Consider the following 25144-nt stretch of genomic DNA (forward strand, 5'->3'; position numbering starts at 1 on the left):
AAATTGAAGCTTTCCAGGGATATTGATCAGGGACTTTCCAAACCTAAGCTCCTCCTCTTCTCGGGTTTTGTCTGTCACTTTTGCTTCTATATTTCAAATGCTTAGCCTTCATGGAATGATTTTAACAGAGAGAGTTAGGATCTTGACACAGTTTGGCTTTGTCTAGCCTGTTACCCCAACACCATTTTTGCATTGCTTTCTCCAGTGGTCATTAAGCCTTCCCCCAAGAATGATGCTACTGGATTCTGAGTTTGCTCACCAAAAACATTTAAATTCCTGCACCTGCAGAAAACTTTAAAATTGCTGGTGTCTTCCAGTTACACTAGATTCCCCCAGAACTGAAGAGACAAGCCTACGGAAAGTTGAATACGTTTTGAGTTTCTGTGACTCAGAACTCAATCATTACCTTGATTATTTAGAAGCTTACTGTTTTAAAATTCATGAGGGAACAACAGATTATAATTTTTTTATTTTGTTCTGACATACAAAGATGGAAATAATACTTGGAAGTCTTTGACAAAGACTGAGTAGCTGGGTTGGGGTGGGACTTAATACTCTAGGTAGAGTGGTCTCTATTGGTAATCATCAACACAGGAGCCAACACTCCAGTGTTTTCCCGCTTGACATCTCTCCATCTAAGATCCTGTGGTGAAAATTCAGCAGATAAATATATTCAGCCAAGACCACAGCAAATTGTTCCTCAAATGCTTACTACGTATGCATTCAAAGCAACACCAGCAAAATAGATTTAATTACAGAATTGCAAGTATTTAGAGTAATTGGGATTCATTATTTTACATAGCTATAATTAAATTTCAGTATTAAGAATCTGTTAATGGAATATATTGTGTTAAATAAATCAAGAAAGTATCTTCAAAGTGAATGAAAAACAGTAATAAGATTTACATTGTGTCATGTCTTTGGTAATCTGGAAATCAAAAGGCTGTGTTGATGCTGCTTTAACTGGATAAGGACATACCCTAAAGTAGCCCACAGCATCGGAGATCAGAAGGAAACAGTGAAAACATCACACTTAGGGAGAAATAGTTCAGTGGAATATGCATAGCCTTTGAAAAGGAAGAAACCACTGTTTTCTAGAAGATTAAGAAGATATTCAGGCCAGAGTAGCTGAGTGATTGTATTTGTTCATGGTGGACAACAACAAACTTTCTCAAAAAAACACTGATACTAACCTCTAGGACTTTGGTGAGGAATGTCTTGTACACATGTACCTTCTTTATTTCTCTCAATAACCTTACAATTTATTTTATTTTTTAAAAAGTGTCCTTTACCAATACTACTGTATTTAACAAATGGATATTTTCGATCTGGACACCGCTGACTTTGGACCTGGCCTCTGTCCAAAGAGCAATGTGGCAGTCACCATGCTCTGGCTCTTGGTCCTCCAGTGCTCTGTCTGGGAATCAGTGGAACTAAAGCTGCATACTCAGCACAAGGCCTCACCTAGAGGACGGGTGGCTTTCTGCTACTGTGTCTCCGCTCATCTCTGAGCTGGGCCAGTTCCATGTTGGGAGGGGAACCAGGCATGTCTGTCCTCAGGGTGTTCTTGCTACTGCGGAAACCTAGTAACCGCATGTTGTGTCATCTCCCAGACAGATCTTTAAGTGGCTCTGTCCTCTGGTTGCTTTTGCAGTTGCGGGCACATGCAGTGGACATCAATGGCAACCAAGTGGAGAACCCCATTGACATTGTCATCAATGTCATTGACATGAATGATAACAGACCTGAATTTCTACACCAGGTTTGGAATGGGTCTGTTCCAGAAGGATCAAAGCCGGGTAAGTTAGAACAGTAATAGATCATGAGTTAAATAAGTATCATATGGTAGCCCAGCTGGTAAAATATTTGCTGAGCAAGCGCAAAGACCCGAGTTGGATCTCTTAACACTGAATAAGACGTGGGCCTGGGCATGGTGGATGACACCAGCGCTCCATGCAGTTGAGAGGTGGAAGCAGAAGGAGCATAAATTCAGGGTTAGCCTCAGCTATTTGGTGAGCTCAAGGCTAACCTGATCTACCAAATATTTCCTCAGAGAGAAAAATATTTGTAACTGAATCCGTGAGAGCAGTAAGAAAAGGAATGTATCTATCTTTTAATATTATTTGTCATTCACGGTGCTTTTGAACCAAAAGGAAGCAACTAAGGGGAAAACTGATTGAAGAGGGAAGACAGCTAAACCGCTCTACATCCCTTGTGATTTCTGCCTCGTTTGAAAACAAGAAACTACAGAATCTATAGTAGCCTTTCTTTGCTTTGTAGTTGGCATAGTGAGAGTCACTTGAGGGAGTCTTTCGATGTACACAGTACAGATTCCCGCAGAGGGGACTGAGTATTAGAAAAAGCTACTTGGTGCCCGTTACCAGGCAGTGAAACCACAAGCAAGGCAGGGCCGGTGGCAGCTGTGACACACTGGGTATTTACTTCCAGAGTGCCCTGCCCCATATCCTCCACGACCCTCTTTCAGCTATCATAAGGAAAGTGGCCTGGCCTTGAGACAGCCCTTGCCGAAAGCCTCTTGCCATTGTGAAGTGGTTGACATTTCAGAGTCTTGTACTGAAAGCTAAGGACTTCAATCACAAATTAGCCAGGCCAGAGAAGCCTATTTAGTCTGAAAGCCTAGAAGACCCAAGCACTCAGTTTGTAAAGGAATGAAAAAAATAAATGTTTTGCCAGCCTTTGTGGGCAGATTTGGTGTTTTCAAAGACTTAATTATTCTGTTTTATAAAATATCACCATTTAAAAGCACATATGCACTTGTACCTTGGCCCTCCCACCAATGTCTGCAGGTTCCTAAGGCATCAGCTATTTTGTGGGAAGAAACAACTATGCCTTAAACTGTAGGTCCAAGTGTTGTCTATATCCTTCGCGATAAAGAGAGGTGGGTGTGGGGAGCATCTGGAGGGAGGGGAGAGGCATGGAGGGGACTCTGTCCTCTGTGGCTCCCTCAGCCTCATTTTCAGACTAGGTATCCTCCAGTCTCACACATTTTAAACTACAGTATAATGAAGGCCTAATAATCAGACCGAGCCTTGTGCAGCTGGCAAGATGGCTCAGTCGTAGAAGGCATAAGCTAAGCCTGAGGGCTTGAGTTCAGTCCTTAGGACTCACTTGGTGAAATGAGAGAACTGACTCCTGGAAGTTGTCTTCTGAGCTCCACATGCATGCTGTGATGCACGCACACATACACACACACACACACACACACACACACACACACACACACAAGCATATGCGCGCACACACACACACAGATAAACACAAAAGTAAGTAAATAAAATGTATGTATCTCATGCAAATATCCTACAATATAAATAAGCTTTGGACATTTTGACCACAGAAGTTTTATTTTTAGGTATCATTTTCCTGTATGGTTATTTCAGACTTCAGCTAATCCACTCCTTTACAAGTCTTGTTATATGAAATAAGCCATTCAAGCTATACCTATTGCACATCCGATCATGAGTTTCTACTTAAACGTCCCATGAATGAAAGTCTCTGAGTGATCATTATAAGGATAGCCAACACGGGGTGCACTTCCTGTGATTAGATGCTCCCTTGCCCTGCAGGAGCTTCAGTGTAGCAGGGGCGAGAAAGGGAAAGCCAGTCAGTTCATACCTATGAAATAAAGTTTCTAAACTAGGAACGGTATGGACATGCTGCTTAATCAGACAGAATAACTTGTTGAAAAGAAAGAGTTTTGAAAACATATTTGAATAATACAGCTAAGCCATGACCAATTCTGGGGTGAATTTCCTACATTCCTAAAGTAAGCCCAGACTCTGGGTATCCTAGAAGACAGAGACAGAACATTTTCTCATTCTGTTCTAAATAGATCTCACAAAACAAACTATTCTAAAAGTGACTGGGTTCTCTTAGTGCCTGCTTGGATAATCTGATTTCCAAATTTAGTTTTTAAAATATTCAGTGGGTTAAAGTCCCCAGGCCAGTTATAGTGTTCTTCGAATCTTAAGAAAATAACAATGCACAATGCTGAGTGTCTGCCCAGCTTAGCAGAGCAGTACTGCCTAGCATGCTTCCTTCTGGCCCGGGACAGTGGAATGGGCTCTTCCGATCACATAGCTTACAGTGGGGAGAACTACACCCAGCAAGCTCTGTGAAATGCTCCTGTGAAACCAGAGAGAAGAATGGGTAGCCATAAAATAGTTTTGCAAATAGTATCTGTATTTCCTGTTCTTTGCATCTATATAAATTAAAGTTGGCCATGAGCCCTTTGGGGTTCATAGACTAGATTTGTTGTCTAGGTATGGGAAGAATTGAGTCTATAAATGTGTATTTTGTAATTCCTTTTTGCATCTAGATTATGTTTATTATGATGACATGTATGGGCTTGGGGATGCACACGCATGCAGGGCCAGTGGGTGTCACTCTTCCAGAAAAGCCCATTTTACCTTTCTTCAGTCAGGGTCTCTCATTGGCGCCAGTTAGACTAGGCTGGCTTGGATGTGCAGTGAGTCCAATGAATTGATGTGTCCATCTCAATAGCACTGGACTTACAAGCACACACCTCCTGGAACTGCCTTTTGTTTTTAGGTTGTTCTGGGCATTGGACCCTGCCCTTGTGCTTACATGACAGACATTCTACCGACTGACTTCTGCACTGCCGTGTTTGATTATTTTTAAAAAGATTTTTGTTTGAAGGACTTAAAACGTTTTTGTTGCATGTGAAAAAGTGGGAATGAGACAGGCAACATAGTAAGGATGCCTGATTTTAGGCTCCCTGGAGTAAAGGATGACCTGCTTTGTTCACCTCTAGGGACTTATGTGATGACAGTCACTGCTATAGATGCAGACGACCCCAACGCCCTGAATGGGATGCTGAGGTACAGGATCCTGTCCCAGGCTCCCAGCACCCCGTCACCCAACATGTTTACAATCAACAATGAGACTGGGGACATCATCACTGTGGCAGCTGGTCTGGATCGAGAGGTAAGCAGACCCCAAACTGTCCTGAATGTGTGCGTAGTCTTAGAGGCAGCAGGTGTTGATCCAGACTCTCATTCACATGCTCAGTTCCACTCTTGGTCAGCAGTGGGAGTTCTCACAGAACTTCATGTCATAAATGATGTGTGTATACAGTATAAATTAATGTCAGCTTCAGGGATATTTCACTAAGTTAGACCAATACTCTCTCCTTTCCAATTTTGCAGGTTTTTTTTAAAGATTCCTCCTATTTTTGTTTATAGTCAAAGGTTTTCTTGGGGAACCAAGCAAGACATCGTGGTCAAGGAATATGTCTCTGAATTCATTTTCAGAGACTACAAATAATGTGCTGGTGGTCACGTGTCTGGGGTTCTGGGAACTGCCTGGTGGCTGTGTTGCAAGACAATTATCATCTTTATGACTACTTGCTGCTGAACTCTAAGAGAATTTACTTTCCATGTCTGAACACTGGTAACTGTGTTAATTCTACTGTTGAGCATTTACAGCTGGTGATGTCGAGAATCACACTTGTAGAATGTATGTTGCTGAAATATCAACATTGACCACATTAAACACCACAGTGACTCAGTGTGAGAGAACATGCATGTTTTGGTAAAGTCTCAGGTGGATGTGTAGTCCTGAGTACTGCGTTTTGCTCGTGAGGGCCTTTTGAACCTATTTTTCTTTCTTTTTTTAAAAAAAATATTTATTTATTAATTATGTACACAATATTCTGTCTGTGTGTATGTCTGCAGGCCAGAAGAGGGCACCAGACCTCACTACAGATGGTTGTGAGCCACCATGTGGTTGCTGGGAATTGAACTCAAGACCTTTGGAAGAGCAGGCAATGCTCTTAACCACTGAGCCAACTCTCCAGCCCCTTGAGCCTATTTTTCTAGACATTGAACACTTCCATCCTCCAACCTCCTTGTGCCTTCTCCTAAAGCTCTCTCCTCAGGAAACCTTCACACCCTTTCTCTAGTCTGTGTCCTGGCGGTTGTCTTAGAGCTTGGGCAAGGCCATGGACCGAGCAGAATCATTGTTCAAGTGAAGTCTCCAAGTGCCAACATCTGGAGAGCTGTGCTTTTCAAATTCCAGGCTGAGTTAGCTTTTGCTGTAATCAAGCGTCAGATTATGTCAAAGAGAAACATCGTGCCCACTGCGATATATATCATTGAGGAGTGGGGAAGTTGGGTTTGGTACTTTCTCTGCTCCAGTAGTGTTCACATGAATTGAAGAGAAGGCAACATGGCTGCTAGTTACATAAACACTATAATCAATTAACTGAACCAATCAATCAGAATGAATTCAATTATGTCTGTGAAGTCTACTTAGAAATTAGGTATGGACCTGTGACATTTTATTCATTGACTTTCACTGTTGGTAGTTCTTTCTCTAAAGGTGCTTGACCTCTGAAAACATTTAGTAATCCAAAGGTGAATTTAGTTCTTGTGGTACTTTCAAAGTTCGGGGCACTGGAGAAATGACCCAGTTGGTAAATGTGCTTACTGTGTTGGCATTAGGACCTGAGTTCAGATCCCCAGATCTACATAAAAAGCCAGTTATTGCAAGGTTCCTGTAAACTCAGCACAATGTGGGCACAGAGACTGGGGAAATCACAGGACTTACTGACTGCCAGCTTAGCTCCAGGTTCTGTACAGACCCTGTTCCAAAGAGTGAGGTGGAGTGTAACGGGGTGGACACTTGACGTCCTCCTCTGGCCTAGGTGGAGTGTAACGGGGTGGACACTTGACGTCCTCCTCTGGCCTAGGTGGAGTGTAACGGGGTGGACACTTGACGTCCTCCTCTGGCCTAGGTGGAGTGTAATGGGGTGGACACTTAACGTCCTCCTCTGGTCTAGGTGGAGTGTAATGGGGTGGACACTTGACGTCCTCCTCTGGTCTAGATGGAGTGTAATGGGGTGGACACTTGACGTCCTCCTCTGGTCTAGGTGGAGTGTAATGGGGTGGACACTTAACGTTCTTCTCTGGTCTCTACAGGGCTGTGCGCAGGCACACATTTACACCTCACATACTCCAAAGAGAAAAATAGGAAAAGATGGCTCAGCCACAGTCTAAGTATTTCCACTTCTCCCAGTGGAGTATGAAATGCTATTCCTACAAACCCATAAACTCAGTATGAATGTCGTTCTTTGTATGAGACTATGGAGTGTGTTTCAGTACTTCCTCTCCAGGGTAAGGTCCATCGTATCAACAAGATGCAGCGCAGGTTGCAGCTGTAATATTTCTCCTTCCACTCACTCATCCTCATGAAATACAGAAGTAGGGACTTCAGTCAGCTCCTCCCTGAGAGTTCTCTCATATCTACCCTGGCCATTGCATGACGAGAAGGAGCCATAAGGAATTAAAGGCAGTTTTTCTTATGCAGACCAGCCATGTTTAAAAAATAAGAGAGACTATATTTAGCTTACAGGATAAAGCTCGAGGTGGGGTGTAATTGTAGCTAAGTACATCCCACAGTTCACACGGGAAGCCATCCAGCACCCTTGATAACACTAATGCAGAAACGGATGGAAGCTATGGGATCATGGGTTAGATATGATATGAGGAATCGCTTCTTGACAGTGGAATTATTAAAAATCAACAATGACTTACCAGAGGAAATTATGGAAAGCCTTCCTTTTTCTGAAAGTCATTTCTCTAAGAAAAAAAAGTACATCTATCTTGGATGGTTTATGGTAATTCTGCCTGAGGCCGGGCATAAATTACTCTGACTTTTTATGCAGGCTTGAATTCCTTTATTTCTATTAAAATTCACAGTTTCCTTTTTGTAGAAAGTAATTTTCACTATCATTCTCTCAGGATGTATGACACCTTTCAGAGACGGAGCCTCTAACCGTTGACACGCTTATCAGAGTCACTTTTTAATTTTTCTTTAATCTGCGGTTTTAAAAATGTCTATTTTTTAAAGTCTCAAAATCTACAGTGTTCACCCTTCCCCCAGCGTCATTTTTTTTAATGTACCTTTGACTTCTGACTCCTTACTGTATTAGCTGCTGGTGGCTATTCCTGACTTTTTACCTTCTCCAACCTTATCTCTCCATGCCTAACCACTCTTCTCTCTGGATTACCCGTAGCAGTCACTTTTCTTACTTCTATGCCAAATTACCCCACAGGAAGCAACCTAAGGTAGAAAGGGTTTGTTTTGGCTCATAGTTCAATGCGGTGCTCCAGCCCATCACGTCGAAGAAAGCGTGGTGGCAGGAGGCAGCTGGTCACTTACATCCACAGCCAGGAAGCAGAGAAGAAACAGGAAGTTAGTCCAGCTTCTAAAGCCTTAGGTCTCTCCTCAAGTGAGATACTGTCTCCATCAAGGCTGTACATCAGAAATGTCCCACAATCTCCCCAAATAGAGCCACCAGCTGGGGACCAGTTATTCGAACATATGAGCCTATAAGAGGCACTTAACATTAAAACTACATCTCACAGATTCTCTGCCAGGTTTGAATCTGAGGTCCTTTTTGATGTGTTGCTGCTGGACCTCTAGGAACTGATAAACCTGTTCCCACATCTGTAACAGGGATGTCACAAAAGGGTTGGAAAGATAATGTAGCACTCATGAAGCTTTCAGGAACCTGGTACCCAGTAAGTCCTTGCAGCTACCTCCTCCCCGCCCCCACTGGCATGACTGGCAGCCCCTTTACTGACTGAGCATCATTCATTGATTTTATCCTACAGCATTTTATCTTCCTGGGAGAAAGAATAATGTTTGCTGTTTCTTAGGCCAAATACTTCTTATACTTGTGCTCTGGACTCCTTTTTGGTCATAACATGTGGTCTCCAGTTGTTACTGACTTCGGTTCTCACATCTTTGCAGCCCCTCATAATCTATACAAACTGCTGAGTCTCCTCAATGGTGAAACGACTCATTATACCTCCTAGAATGAAGGCAAAGTTCTTTTATTTTGGCATCTCAGACCCTTAAGACTTTGTCTGCAATATATCCTTGGCTTAAACCTTCCTTGCTTCCCACGCTGGAATAGTGATGCCTATCACTCATACAATCACATGCAGTTCTTTGTACAAATAATTTTCGATGCTTTCCCTGTGTGTGCATATGCATTGGGGTGGGAGCAATACACAAATTGAAGTATGAATAGATAAAAAAGTTGGAAACAGTGATAGAAATATGTTGTGGGCACTTTGCTGAAGACCCAAAACAGTTGTGCCTCAAACCATTCAACTCTCAGGCCCGGAACAAAGAAAGATGACTATTCAAGGGGAAGGTTTCTCAACTATGCACTACCAACATCCTGAACTATTCTTGATGTAGGGGCTATCCTGTACATGTTCCAAGGAATCCTTAGCCAGTGTCCATTGTATGTCAATGATAGGTCCCAAGCTGCAACACTGATGAAGATCTTTTCATTGGCCACAGTCACCTTGGTGGAGAATTGCTGATATAGGCAGAAGAACTGACGTGTGGATGGAACAGGCCATGGTAGACACATCAACAAGCAGGCGTGGGGTGGGGTGGAAATAAGCAAAGGAGGAAAGCCCTTATATCATCTATAACGGGAAGTAAGTCAGGATTCCTGCATCCAGTGTAGCACTGTGAGGGTGGGCAGCCATGCTCCTCTCAGAGATTTGAAATGTCACCCATGAGTGTCAGTTAAGCATGACTAAATCACACAAGGCACTCTGGACTTATGAGTTGATTTATCAGTTGCCAAATCATAAGTTAGTACAACTTCCCTACCAATGCAAGATCAGCTTACCACCATGGCATCTGAACATACATAGAGACTAGGTTATTTATCAAGTGGGCGATTTTAATTTTAACAGGCATTGTGTTTAAGAAATAACAATGTCCTTGTTTAGAGTTTTGACTTTTTGTAGTTATTGAAACAGGGTCTCACTCTGTAGCTCAGGCTGGCCTTGAATTTATCTCCGAGCCCAGCTTGTCTGGAGCTAACACAAGCTCAAGCTTCCAAGTGCAGGGAGGACAGGTGCGCACCACTACACCCACACAATGTTCTTTAAAGCTCAAAGATTTCAGTACTCGCTTGAAGCAGTAGAAAATTTCAAAGATTAGCAATTGATCCAAACATCTCAGCTCCATCCAAAATTGTATGTACTGTGCTTGTATAATTTTAAATAATTTTTTATAGAATAGACATTAGGAAACACTGTATGTCCCTAATATGTTTTATAGCATTATTAATAAGAAAGATTGAATGTTTCATTGTTAATATAATTGTAATAGCTATACAAATGGCATTTCATAAGTCATCATGCATTCTTGAAATGTTACTTAATTTTCTGTGCCTGAGTGTTTTGCCTGCATGCATATCTGTGAACCACATGCATGCCTGATATCTTCAGAGACCAGAAGAAGGTGGCAGGTCCCTGGGGATTAGCGTTATAGACAGTTATGAGCTGCCATGTGGGTGTGGAGATTTGAATCCTGCTCCTCCAGAAGAGTTGTCAGTCAGTACCCTTGTCTGCTTAACTGTCTCTTAGCCTCAGTCATAGGACATTTGTATTTTCATAGTTTTCAGTTGGGAAACTGACTGAATGTCCCCGCACTGGGTTTTATCAGTAACCATGAAAGGATGAAGCTGAATGAACATCTATAAAGATTTATCTTTTAATTAAAACATAGTTGTATCATTTTCCCTTTCCTCTCTCCAATTCCCCACTTCTTCTCACCTCACTCCTCAAATCGATGACCTCTTTCTTTAATTGTTATTATAATATACTTACACACACACACACACACACACACACACACACACACACACACCACACACGCAACTTGCTCAGTCCATTAGTGTTACCTGTGTGTATATGATTCAGGGTTGACTTTGTAACCAGTTAGGGAACTCATCCCTTGGAGAGACTGGTTCTCTCTCACTAGCAGATATTAGTTGTCTGTAGTTCACTGTCAGGGATCAGAACCCACGAGATTTTCCCCCAAAGGAATAGTCTTGAGAAGAAAAGCCGTTAAGGAAACACACAGCCCATTCTGGGTTATAATAAAGTGCTGTGGGTTACAAAATCTTAAAATGGTTCATCCTGCACTACATATTTGAAGATTTTCTAATTAAAAGTATGGTATATTTTCTTTTAGGAAGAAATAAGAGAACTTAAATACCTGCTAGAGATCGACACTCAATCAGCCGAACAGTGAGCCTCACCTGTGAGGCTGGCTTACCAGCCCACTTCTTTCTGTTCCTTGCCCTTCCCTCTAATGACTACATCAAAAGCCACAATTTGTGCCTCTTTTCTCCAAGCTGCAGGAATCCCTTAAGAATGGCCGTTTATAATGTCAGCTATATTTAGAACCAGAGGGAACTGCACTTTGCAATGACACTTGTTTTGTTTAGTTTGAAGAAGAGAGAGTTTTGTTGCTCAGAATGGTTTAGCATTTAGGAATATGATCCTTTTTATTCTGTGCCAAATTTCACGGAGATTCCAAATGACTCCAGATAGTGCTTTTGGTTAGGTGTTTCTGCAAAGAAAATGCTATCAGCTGGTAGTATAGATTTCTAGGATAATCTCAGGATTTCCAGTGAACATGCATTACAGCTTCATTTGGCTCCTTGTTAAAAAAGAGCTAATCTGTACTTTTCAAGTAATGATTCCTAGCCTGATAAAAGTCACCTGAATGTAACTGTGTCCCTATCTATATCCCTGATAGAGTGGCGCTCTAAACAATAGACACTATATATTGTATCTTAGTGTTGATCCATTCATTATTTACATATTCAATTAATCACCTATTCTGTTCCAGGACTAATGATTTAAATGTATACCTACATTAAGAAGGATGCTTTAAAGAAATCCCACTGTAGCTCAGAATTGAGTATAAGAGGGTTATTTATTTGGGGATGGACTCACAGATCACAATCGTCTGCTGGAATGGGGAACAGCAACTGTATCCCTCAGTCAGAATAGAGGCCAAATGTGCGCTTTACATCGGCATATATGGTATAAGAGACCACACCCAAGTGGGTGGGTAACTTAAAGGCTACTGGCTGTAAGAATTCCTACAGCATATACCCCTTAATTAATTTTTGTTTAAAATATTTTTAGATTTATTTACTTTATTTCATGTGTATGAATGTTTTGTCTGTGTGATGCTATGTGTACTGCGTGCACTGCGTGCATGCTTGGTGCCCACAAAAGATAGAAGAAGACACCCATTTCCCTTGAACTGGAGTTAGAGATGTTTGTGGACCAACCTGTGAGCTTTGGAAAACAAACCCCAATCCTCTGCAAATGCAGCAAGTGCTCTTAACCACTAAACCATGTCTTCAGCTCCAAAGTTTGATCTTTTTTGAAGACTATATACCTCTTACATAATTTTGAATAGTTAGTACTAATGAGGAGTGGGGAAAATGTTATCAACTAGTTATAACACAATATATGTAATAATAAAAAATATGTATATAATATTAAGGGAAGACCAACACACTTTGTGAATTACATATGCTTTTCTTGACTTCCTTGTTTCTTTACTGTCCTAAACATGGAAATTAATATATAAGATACACCAAAAGGCTCGAATACTTACTAGCAACCTTGTAGCAAAAGAGAAAGGTTGATACCAGATGGAGGCTTCAGTTCAGCCATGAATTTCACACATCTGCAATGTGTTTAATGCATTCCTTCTTGGGAGTCAAAGTGAATATACACAGTTAAATCTCCCCAGACAAGAACCAGACCTGTGTTTCCTGAGTTAAAGTAAACTCCACGTGGGAAATTGCAAGTCATGTTAATCAGAATGAAGGACGCTGTGCTCTCCGTGGGTAATAAAGAGCCCTTTGCAGAACAACTGTTATGTCTTCTTGAGGAATTAGCGTCATTTAACTTGTAATCTTTATGTCTTTTTTAGAAAGTGCAACAGTATACGTTAATAATTCAGGCCACAGACATGGAAGGCAACCCCACTTATGGCCTTTCAAACACAGCCACGGCGGTCATCACAGTGACAGATGTCAATGACAATCCCCCAGAGTTTACTGCCATGACGGTAAGTACTACTTGTCACTCAGAGAAGTTCAGCACCGGGGGCCATTTAGAAGAAGTTTTGTTATGAATAATAAACATGTTAGATAGAAATGGAGCTTGTCCTGAGAGTGTTTACATCACGTGGGCTCTAAAACAGGCATTGGAGAACTTTACTTCCTCATCACCCTCCAGTTATTGTTAAAGAAGTTAAAACGCCCTGCGTGCAGCAAATAGCTTGGTGCAAAGGTAACAGTTTTTCCAGTGTTTCAGATGCCTCAATACATGCTTGCTTGGTGCTATTTTTCCAGCGTATAGTTGCCTAGATCCTAAGTGAACTTATTTCCTATGTGTAAGTCCTCTCTATGGACCCCACATTAATCACACTGATATACCCAAATGGGTGCTAATTTTAATACTAATGAAGCTGACACATAAATGTAAGAAAGAAAGAAAGAAAGAAAGAAAGAAAGAAAGAAAGAAAGAAAGAAAGAAAGAAAGAAAGAAAGAAAAAGAAAGCCAGCGGGTTGCTGAAAAATGTTCCAGCGTTTTGTTGTTGTTTTTCAGTGAGACATAGAGTGATTACCAGCATATATCTCCTTGTTTAGTTTAGACCATAAAAACCTAATGGGACAGTAAAATTAGGGTGGTATGGTCATCAGGCAGCTTGTCCTTCAGTGGACCACATTTCACCTCGGACTGAAGTTTGTCTTTCTTCCAGTTCTACGGCGAAGTCCCTGAGAACAGGGTGGATGTCATTGTGGCCAACTTAACTGTCACTGACAAAGATCAGCCCCACACTCCAGCTTGGAATGCGGTGTACAGAATCAGCGGTGGAGACCCTACCGGGAGGTTTGCCATCCAGACAGACCCCAACAGCAATGACGGGCTAGTCACTGTGGTAAAAGTAAGTGTCCCTTGTAGCACAGACTTAGACAGCTACTCAGCAGGCACCAGCCGGTGTCCTCTCCCATTACTTTCCTGTAGAATCTGGGGACTGTATTCTAAATACCTCCGCATCTGGAATTCTTTACTCCTTAGTGGATTATACATTCTAATTTATGTTGAAATTAAGGATAACATAAATTCTCTCCCATTACCACTACAGTTTAAATCGTTTTGGATAGATTTACCAGTCCGAAGACAAGGGAGTCCTCTTCAAAGTGAAATGAATATAGCTGCTCTATCAGTGGCCCTTCCCGTCCCGAGGTTAGACCTTTGGTTGACGTAGCTGGAGTGCTTGCTTAGCATACACAGGTTCTCAGTTCAGTCCCTGTCAGGAAGGTGGGAAGCATGAGAGGGGAGGGGGAGTCAATGCTTATTGTTTTCATGGGGTTTGGACAGATAGTGAGAGGGTGGGAGAAGAAGGGAGGAAGGAGGCCTACTAACCTCATGGAGTTTGATCAGGTAGTAAATGAATCAAAAGGCCAAAGAAAAATAACCAAAGCAAAATGGAATATGTAGGCAGGAGAGCCTGCATTTTATAAATAATTTGCGTTCACATGGCTATTTTAAAATTCTATTTTCTTGACTTTAAGAAACTAGTTTTCTAGCCTAGCCAAGCATGGTGATACATCTTTAATTCCAGCACTCAGGAGGCAGAGGCAGGCCAGTCACTGAGTTCGATGCTAGCCTGGTCTACAGAGCAAGTTCCAGGACAGCCAGGGCTACACAGAGAAACCTTTTCTCAAAAATTAAGAACAAACAAATAGAAAGCAAAACTAGTTTTCTGGTATTTAGTTGCCAAAAGAGCTACAGAGCAGTATGGTGGCCGGCACAAAGGAAAAGCTCTTCGAGGGTACCAAGCACAGCTGTCTCAGAAAAGTCCTTCCCTTTAACCACCTAGACACTTGATTAAGTGAACTCACGTGTCTGCCTGACAGAAATGATCCATCTAAGCACTTCTTGCTGGGAATTAGGATCTTTGTCCACATGAGGGGAAGAGATGGACCGGGAAATCTCCCACATATGTGGAGAATAGTCAGCAGAGGAGCTCTCTGTGTTTGCATCTCAGCTCTGTCCCGGCAAAGCTGTGTGGCCATCACCACCTCGGCGAACCTCGGGTTTCTCCTGCCAAAGGTGGGGCTGGAGTCCAGGTCCCACTGCTTCCACATGTGTGAGGGACGAATGACATTGAACACAGGAAAGGACTCAAGCTGCGCACAGATTGCTAGCAGATGTACATCTTCATAAGGAGCATTTCACTCATTCAGCACTACAGCCTTACTGCCCTCCTTCCTGTTTTGCTGAATTGAATACTGCATTGAACTTGATCTGAAGATGCCTAGGGCAGGATGCTGCCGTGTTTGTCCTGATCACAGATTACTTGGCAGCCTCCGCTCTTGGTCATTCTCAGTCTACCGGTGGCAACACGAGGCACCCTCTGACCCTCCCTGTTACTGCTGTTACTCTTTCCATGACAAAGTCACCAAGGGAAATGCAGACCGAGGTCCCTACAGCATTCTAGTGGCAGCAGGATTCAGGGAGATACTCTCAGTTAATGTGCACATAAAGGGCTATTTGTGCATTGCTTTAATCATCTAGAGTGTTCTCATGTGGGAGTTTTAAAACCTGCAAAATATTCAGAATCATTCTGGAAGACTGCCAGATTTTCAGTTTGCTCAGAAAGGACAAAAAGCATAAGTCTACCTATAGAACACTTATTTTAAGATGAGTGTGTATATGCATTTCACTCCTCGGTCTGTATTCTAATTTTTGAAACATACTTTTCATTTCCATGGAATGATTGATTGATTGATTGATTGATTGCATCGGGAAGCGTGGGGGGCTTTGAGTGCAAGGCACATGTGTGGGGACATCAGAGGATACCTTGTGAGAATCAGCTGTCTCCATCATGGTTTCTTGGTATCAAATGTAGGTCAGTCAGGCTGGGTGGCAAGCATCCTTCTCTACTGAACCATCTTACCAGCCCTGAAAGACACTTTTAAATTGAATAAGTTTTAGCATCATTTTTAAAAATTATGTCGCATTTATCAATTATATAGTATTAATTTTAGATTTTGTTTTCAATTCTTCATTAACTGGTAAAGGTTTTTCTGCATGAGAGGTATGTTTTCCCTAATATTTGAGAGAATAAATCCTGCGCTCTTATCTCAAATTGTGTAGTAGTTTTGTTTTGTGGACTGATTTATTGAAAATAATCAAATTTCTGCCGCCATCTAAATAAATGGATCCATGTAACAGTCACATACAATTTTGGAGAAATATAAATCTCTCTGTTGGGATATGTGTCAATGAGACATTCCTGCATGTTTTCAGAAATCGGGGAAGAACGTCATGCCACACTGAAGGGTAAAACTAATGTTTTGGAAACAGGACTCAAAGACAGATGAATGGCAGCCTGCAAATATTCTTACTTCTGCAAAAATATGGTTTCCGTTTTTTTCTTTTCCAGCCAATTGACTTTGAAACGAATAGGATGTTTGTCCTTACTGTTGCTGCAGAAAACCAAGTGCCATTAGCCAAGGGAATTCAGCACCCACCCCAGTCGACAGCAACTGTGTCTGTGACAGTTATCGATGTCAATGAAAACCCTTATTTTGCCCCAAATCCTAAAATCATTCGCCAAGAAGAAGGCCTCCACGCAGGTACCATGCTTACCACGCTCACAGCTCAGGACCCCGATCGATACATGCAACAGAGTATCAGGTAGGAAACGCCACGGTGATACTGGAGTTAGATCCTGTTCCGTGCCCTGTGGGAAAGTATTAAATTCACCCTGCAAGAAATGATCATTCCAACCCAAAGTAATGATTAGAAGATAGGATGACTTTCTTGTTTCTAAATTTTGAATACAATGTTTATTTACTCATTGGTAATTTCATGCATGTATTCAAATCCACCCCTAGTCTCTCCCCTCCACCTCCTTCAGATTCCTCTACCACCTTCCCCTCCCAACTGAACGTGCTCTTGTTGAATGAACTCTGAGTCCAGCTGCTCTGTCAGTATATGCATGGGTGTAGGCTCATCCACAGAAGAGAGATAGCTTCTCTGCTACTGCATTCCTAAAGAAAACTGATGTTCGGGGGCTGGAGAGATGGCTCAGTGGTTAAGAGCATTGCCTGCTCTTCCAAAGGTCTTGAGTTCAATTCCCAGCAACCACATGGTGGCTCACAACCATCTGTAATGAGATCTGGTGCCCTCTCTGGCCTGCAGCCAGATATTGAATGCATAATAAATGAATGAATATTTTTTTAAAAAAAAAAACATTATTGTTCTACAAAAATAGGCTTCTTTAGTTCCTCAGCACCCAAACAAACATCACATGATGTCATGTATGTTTTCCAATACAATTTTAAATTCTTTGGTGTATTTTCTCCTCAGGATATTCATGACTTTATTATCTTAAAAATGCTAAGAATTAGTCTATTCATGTGTTGGTAGAAGATAAAACTTTTTCCCACTCTGCCTTTTTAATTGAAAGTATTAATTATTTAGCCTGTGCTTTTATAACAAACACAAGAAAAGCAAGAAAGTGAGTGGACAGGAAATTATAAAGTCTTGTTTCTCCAAATGTCCAGAGAAGAAAGCACTTATGCCACACCAAATGGGACAGCTAATGATGCACCCAGTACCTGTGCAATGCACCCGTAAGATGTATTTGTAAAACCCGTCAACAAAAATTAAAGTCTTCCTCAGCAAAACCTAATTCACCCTGAGGCAGGAGTGGGTGGCTGGCAGGGCAGACCCCATGCAACCATTCTCTCCAGCAGCTGAAGATAATTTTAAAATTAATAATTTATTTAAATGTTTTCAAAATTGCTAATAACAGATAACTGCTTTGATTCCCTGATTCTCCACCATGGATCCCAGGATAGTTAAATGGTTAATTAATAGGTGCATTAAAATCCTGTAGACTTTACCTCTCAAAATAGACATAGTGTCTTCAATCAATGTGTTCGTTATCTGAGTTTAAAAACTTCAGCCCATCTCACATTGAAAAAGGACTTTGAACAGATGGATCTGCTAATACAGATGAAAGCCTGTGGGGGGGCTCTTTGGAGAATACAGACCAGAGGCTTGGCCCCTTCTGGAGGCTCCTGGTAGGAAGGGATTTTTATGGGATCTTTGAGGTGAGGCTTTATCTCCACCGTCATAAGGTGGTGAGGCTGTTAGGAATGGTTTGTGATGTAAAATATACCTTCTGATTTCCCCAGGTTCTGTATGATAGGGCTCCGATTTAGAAAGTATATTTGAACCCTATTTTCAGCTCCTGTTTTATGTATTGAAGTAGGCAAGAGCCTACACTGAGATGGGTGAAATCGACCACAGGGAGACTGTGCATTTTGTCTTTCCTCTAAACCTTTGCAGAATTTCCAAGCGTAAGATGGACATGGCCTTTATATACCTCCCAAAGTCTCTGCCACGAAGTACTTCTGCACGCTAGAATTCTGCTTCTGACCATTATCTACAGTCATGCAAATTAATGATGTTTTGCCTTTTTGTAATTAAACCTGCAAAAATTTACATTTTGCTAAGTTCTTATCTAAAATATTTAAGCCATTGTACTTTCATTTCATAGATACACAAAATTATCTGATCCTGCCAATTGGCTGAAAATCGACCCTGTGAATGGGCAGATCACCACTATTGCTGTTTTGGATAGAGAATCACCAAATGTAAAAAACAACATATATAATGCTACCTTCCTTGCTTCTGACAATGGTATGTAATTCAGTATGTTTTCTGCATCGTTCTTGTGTGCTAAACAGAGTGGAACCTCTCGTGCTTGTGTAGGAGTTGAGGTTTTCTCCAGTGCTAAATTATATAGAAAGCAGATAGCAGATTTTTCTTTCTTTCTTTTTTGGTTTTCCATACAGGATTTCTCTGAATTGTCCTGGCTGTCCTGTTAGCCATTCTGTATACCAGGCTGGTCTCAGACTCACAGAGTTCTGCCTGCCTCTGCTTCTGAGTGCTGGGGTTAGAGGAGTATGCCACCACTGCCCCACAGATCTGTATTCTTTTAAGGCTCCAAAGCTTTCTTTTATTTTGAAGTCCTGACTTTTTCTTCCCTTTTCCCACCAGTTTGCTATAAAGCACTTTTCTGCTGTCTCTAAGAAATGCTGTCTGTGTACACAAAATGGCTGCCATTGTGATTATGGCTCTCCAGGTCTGTTCTCCTGCCCTGACATGCACGGATGCCCTATGAGCTATAGGTGAAGTCTGTCACCATTGTTCCCAGAATCTGCTGTTTATTTATTCTTGGTGTGCTTCTTTTAGTCATCCCCTTTTCTGAGAATGTTCTGTCTTTTTCCTGTAATGTGCTAGGAAACTTAGTTTTGTGCATATACAAAAAGTGATGATAGGAGACTTATGAAGGTGCTGGTTTTAAATTAGACTTTGACATTTTTCCCCATATGGGTCTCTACTGGGTCAGAGTTGGTTAGTGGTAGCTTTGTTATCTGTCACATGTTCCCCAGCCTCTTCTTTCTGTGTACTTAGTAACACAGTTTCAACCCTATTTCTTTATTATTTCTGTGAAATAAAGCCATAATGATATTAATAGCTAGTGTGTACTGTTTTGTGTTAGATATAATTGTTCAAATGAAGCTTTTAAAACAGTACTTGGCACAAACTAATATTCACAAATATTTCTGTCATTGTGAATAGTTTCCGAATGGAATCACAACCATATTTTATAAATATGTTAGTGCTAGACTGTGGATGTGTCTGTTTAATAAAAAATACAAGCTTCAAATTGGTGGTCAAGATGTGCGGTTTTACAGCATTGTGGTCATGAGACTCATTTGAATGAATGACTATCAAAACATGTGCTTAGCAATAGACCAAGGCAGTGTTTTGTATTTGCTCTAATGTAGGAACTCTGTTCAGTCATTTAGTGTTGGACTTCTGCAGGACCAGCCTCTGCCACAGGGGTAGTGAAGCATCAGGCCAGGACCAGCCTCTGCCATAGGGGTAGTGAAGCATCAGGCCAGGACCAGCCTCTGCCATAGGGGTAGTGAAGCATCAGGCCAGGACCAGCCTCTGCCATAGGGGTAGTGAAGCATCAGGCCAGGACCAGCCTCTGCCATAGGGGTAGTGAAGCATCAGGCCAGGACCAGCCTCTGCCATAGGGGTAGTGAAGCATCAGGTCGTACCTGTTGAAGGATCCCTGCCTGGGTGCAAATGGCCCTTTCTCTCCACTGGAACTGAAAGCTCTATCATGTAGAAACTTAAAGAGTCATAAGTGACGTGGATGCATATTGATTGGTTTTGAGGCACAGCCAGGCCTCTCGCTTAGCAAGGTGCATTGCTTCTGATTGGAGGAATATTTGCAGTGAGAGAAGTGAGCCGTTTGGAGCTGTAAAGCCGCACAGGCGGACTTTCTTAATCACAAGGCTGAAGAGAGAACTTGAATGGGAAAGCTCTAAGTCCCTGTGCCCTAGTTTCCTTGTTACACATGGCTTCACTGCTGCCTGTTTTGTAAACTTGTTATGCATTAGGCAAAGAATATTAAAGCAATAGTACACGTCAACGTCACTCAGGATAGCAAGCAAGTGGTGTTAATGATGTCACAAGAGTAAACACAATTCCCGCCAATGCTCCTGCCCTCTGATCCAGGTGTTCCTTGTATTCTTGCTCACTTCCTTGTCAGGACTGTGGATATGTGCACCTTTCTAGTTCCATGACCTTCGGCCATGTCACTTAGCTTTCTAGGATTCAGTATATGAAACTGCTAATAAAACACATGAAAAATATAAATGATATGTATATGAATGCACGCACATAAAACTTCATAGATATATGTGGATATTATAATACAGCAGAAGCCAGACTAAGGCATCTTAGGAGCTGGGAGAGATAACATTTCAGGATCAATGAGAAGAGGTTTGAGTTCAGGCAGAACACTGTATACAGTTTTGTATACTCTACTGTATGCAGAAAGGCCCATGGCCATGAGCAGTTTTTAGAGACTGAGGTCCTCGTCCATTCACACCTCCTGCGTAGTAATACTGTGAACTAGAGTACAAAGAGCAGCCCCAATCCTTTCTTGTGTGTGTGGTTGGCTCATTAATAGAACCCATTTTTCTCCTCCCGAGTTTCTTTTCCCAAGACAAAGCCTTTGGTCTTGTATCAGTTGCCTGAAAATAGTAGCAATGATTACGGCTGGATTTGAACTTTCAGAACTCCCCTCCAAACATGTACATATCCTGGTTCTCCATCAGAGGCTGGGGTCCATAATCTCATGAGCCCTGAGTGCTGGCCCGCTAGAGCAGGGAAGGCATTAGGTTTATGCCCAGCTCCCACAGGATCGTACCAGCAGCTCAGAGCAATCCTAGGAGGGATGTAAGAAATGAGCTTGTTCTACAGCCTGTCCATTCAGCCACTGTGGCAGTGAGCATTTTCCCATGTGATACAATGGTAGGGAAAAGAGAGTTGAAAATACCACGATTGAGGCTCAGCTGAGAAACTGTTGCCCTCAACTCTGACTTTTCTCTCTTTTTAGGAATTCCTCCTATGAGTGGAACAGGAACACTACAAATCTATTTACTTGATATCAATGACAACGCCCCTCAGGTGTTGCCTCAAGAGGCAGAGACCTGTGAAACTCCAGAGCCCAATTCAATTAACATCACAGCACTTGATTATGACATCGATCCAAATGCGGGGCCGTTTGCTTTTGATCTTCCTTTATCTCCAGTGACTATTAAAAGAAACTGGACCATCACCCGGCTTAATGGTAAGAACAGGTTAATTATTTGAACGAATGTGTAGTTGAGTATTTTGGAACCTTGGTATGGGAAATTAATTTTACATACTTCATAATCTTCTCATTAAATATATTTTAAATGCTATTTAAGGGTTTAAATGAGATATTAAAAGCCTTTGAAACCCCAACCAACTTTTCACCATACAGCATATTTGTGATTTCTTCAGTGGGTTACAGTTAGATGGGAAATACAGTCTGGAAAGAAGTGATTTTTTTTCCCTTAAATCTTTTTAGGTATTGACTATCAAACTTGTTTTCGTTTTCTCTTTTCTGTGTAGGTGATTTTGCTCAACTCAATTTAAAGATAAAATTTTTGGAAGCTGGTATCTATGAAGTTCCCATCATCATCACAGATTCGGGGAATCCTCCCAAGTCCAATATTTCCATCCTGCGCGTCAAAGTTTGCCAGTGTGACTCCAACGGAGACTGCACGGATGTGGACAGGATTGTGGGTGCAGGGCTCGGCACTGGCGCCATCATCGCTATTCTACTGTGCATCATCATCCTGCTGAGTGAGTACTTTGTCCTGGAAACTGGGATTCCTTCTACTTCTCAGGCGCTCAGCAAGGGACCGCCTCAAATTAACTGAGCGAGTCTGTTGAACCCCTGAGCACCATGCTGTCCATCATATGCAGGCAGTCAGGGTCTCCTTAGCATACACACAACAGTGTGCATCGGTTAGATTGTTGACGAGTCTTCAGCAAGCTCCAGGATTGTGTTCCCACACCTTCTCACCCACTTTCTGGTCCTGATTGCTGGAGGCCCCAGGAAGCCCTTTCCAAGAGAAATGTTAAGCAGTCCTACGTTTGAGCATTTCTCTTGACTTGAGTATAAATTTATGGCACATAGCTGATGATTTAGGAAAATAGGTGTATTGCTTTCCTTCATTTCCCTGCATATAAAGTGCAGTCAGCAACCTGCTCAGTCATGCAAGGATCAAGGTATTTGTTTCTGAAGGGCTGAGCAAAGTGGTGAGATTGCCCTTCGCATACAGTGCATTCCATAGTAGAAATGATTACATGGCTCAAATTGTCTGTCTTTAGCATAAGGGTAGATTAAGGAATTTCTCCTGTTTAAGATACTTTGCAATCTTTGGTTCAGTGGAATGCAAGAAATTAACCACTGGAAAGTACTTTAGAAACCACTTCTAAGCATTCAGGTTAAAAGAATAAATTGCCCGGGCCCAGTGTTTTATGTGGAGTAGCAGCAGGACTCGGTTTATTGTGTGATCACACTATGCACCGATCACTTCCTTGAAAATGTTGGCCATTTCTTTTATGTTTTCTCCATTTACAAGGGTTCTGGTAATTTAGAATTCTGTCCCTTTATTCTAAGCAATTACTATAGAAGCCTGAGCATTTTTTACTTCCTGTGTGGAGACTGCTTCGGCTATAATGTGAAACCTGCATGCTATACTAATAATCCGCTTGCTAGATTTAGCCCTGAACAATGGCAAATGAGATCATGTATCTGGCTTTAAAAGGAGGATATTTACTTTTATGGCCAATAATAAAAAACGTGCTCAAATAGGAGTCATTAAATCTTTTTGTTTCAGGATGTAAACTGATATCCTCAGATTTAGACAGAATTTATTCCTAGATGTGTGTTCAGGGATGCATTTCACTTTCATCCAAAATGTGCCCTACGTGCCAGCCTCATCGAGACAGACTTAGGGATGATGGATTCAGCCATGACAAAGTGACACTAGCGTTTTGAAGGAAAATGAATTGGCACTGATTTCAACATCAACTTGGGAGAATTTATGGTTTCAGACCTGGCATTGAGTGTGAAGGATGAAAGCCTAATATTATTTCAGTGCTCACACTAATCCCCATGCCTTCATAGCTGCAGCAAGGTAGGGAGGAAAATGCAGAATAGCATGACAGAGAAATGGCCGCCTCTCCGAGTCAAGAACCAACCCGGAATGCAATCACACCTCCAACTCTCATCTCCTACCCTAGTCATCCACACAAACACCTTTCCCTGGGAATTTGGGAGTGTAGTGATGACTGACCGGTGTCCCAATTACCTCACTGCTGTCTTGTGTCTTTGGGTTTACGAAGCATTCTATTAGGATATTGATCCGCTAAGAAGCCAAGATGAAGACAGAAACCATACCGTTCTTCTGGCGATTATGCCTCACACAACAGGCTCGTGACACAGTGCGGACTAGAGCCCAGGTCTTCACTCTGCTCGGGCAGAGGCTGCTCTGAGTGGCCAGGGGAAGGCCCACGAGCAGTCCCAGAGTGAGCTGTGGACCATGGTCCTTACGTCATTAATGCAGAAGGCTGAGGTTCTGTATGTCTGGCTTTCAGAATGACAACAGTGTGCATTTTACTTTTCTCCTGTCCAGTCCTTGTTCTCATGTTTGTGGTATGGATGAAGCGCCGGGATAAAGAGCGCCAGGCCAAGCAGCTTCTAATTGACCCAGAAGATGATGTAAGAGATAATATTTTGAAGTACGATGAAGAAGGTGGAGGAGAAGAAGACCAGGTGAGCAGTGTTTTAGTTCTCAGGTTGTTTGTATTAAGAAAATCATTTTCAAACATTTGGTGTATTCTAACCCTAAAGTCACACATTTCTCAACTGTTTACAGAATACCAGTATATTATACGAATATCATTGATTTAGGAAGCATGCAACTTGAAACCAATTCCACTGAAATTTGTATTGATCTTTTGTCTCACTGGATATTTAAAATATAAGCAAAAGTAATTTCTATATTGGACTGAGGATGTACAGGGTTGGTATAAAAAACATTATTTGCCTATTTTGTAAATACTTACCAGGCAAATTCAATATTCCAGGCATTCCTTAATCCCTGGTGACATAAAAAAGGGCAGAACCAGCAAGTGTTTGCCTCTGAGCCACGTTTATTTATCTACAGTGTCTGTCTTGGTGCCTGGCTTATACTGGTTGATTCATAGATGAGAAAATGCTCTTCTGATTATTAAACAGTGTTTGCTTCTGTATGCCATGCACACACAGGGCTGCACACAGAGCTGCACACAGGGCTGTACACGGAGATGTACACAGAGCTTCACGTGGAGCTGTACACAGCTGCACACAGCTGTACACAGAACTGCACACGGAGCTGCACACGGAGCTATACACACAGTTATACACAGAGCTGCATATACAGCTGCATACTGAGTTGCATGTAGAGACGCAGCTGTACACATAACTGCACACAGGGCTGTACACAGAGTTGTATATAGAGTTTCACATGGAGCTGCACACAGAGTTGCACACAGAGCTGCACACGGAGCTGCCACACCAAGAGTGGAAATGAGCAAGTAGGAACATGAAAAACATGGGCCCTGCTTTTCTCAAAACCAACCTTCTAGACACTGTCAGAGCAATTTAGGAGTTCCATACTACAAGCTAGGCATTAGGCCACATACATTAAATATCTCTCTCAAATCTGTAACTTGCAATTCTCCTGAGAACACCTCTACTTTGGATGGCTGAAAAATGA

General features: G+C 41.9%; 1 protein-coding gene across 2 annotated transcripts in view; it reads left to right on the top strand.

The window, feature by feature from the left end:
* Cdh2 (cadherin 2) overlaps nucleotides 1-25144 on the top strand; it is a 225697-nt gene that overhangs the window by 170809 nt on the left and 29744 nt on the right. For both annotated transcript variants that reach the window (XM_048447915.3, XM_085700091.2), the window contains exons 6-14: nucleotides 1655-1799; nucleotides 4796-4968; nucleotides 12823-12960; nucleotides 13657-13842; nucleotides 16351-16604; nucleotides 18478-18620; nucleotides 21403-21636; nucleotides 21945-22178; nucleotides 24020-24159. In XM_048447915.3, the coding sequence (XP_048303872.3) occupies nucleotides 1655-1799; nucleotides 4796-4968; nucleotides 12823-12960; nucleotides 13657-13842; nucleotides 16351-16604; nucleotides 18478-18620; nucleotides 21403-21636; nucleotides 21945-22178; nucleotides 24020-24159 (1647 nt within the window). The remainder of the gene's footprint in view (nucleotides 1-1654; nucleotides 1800-4795; nucleotides 4969-12822; nucleotides 12961-13656; nucleotides 13843-16350; nucleotides 16605-18477; nucleotides 18621-21402; nucleotides 21637-21944; nucleotides 22179-24019; nucleotides 24160-25144) is intronic.

Source organism: Myodes glareolus, chromosome 13 (genome assembly GCF_982192425.1).
Source record: "Myodes glareolus chromosome 13, mMyoGla1.1, whole genome shotgun sequence".
NCBI lineage: Eukaryota > Metazoa > Chordata > Mammalia > Rodentia > Cricetidae > Myodes > Myodes glareolus.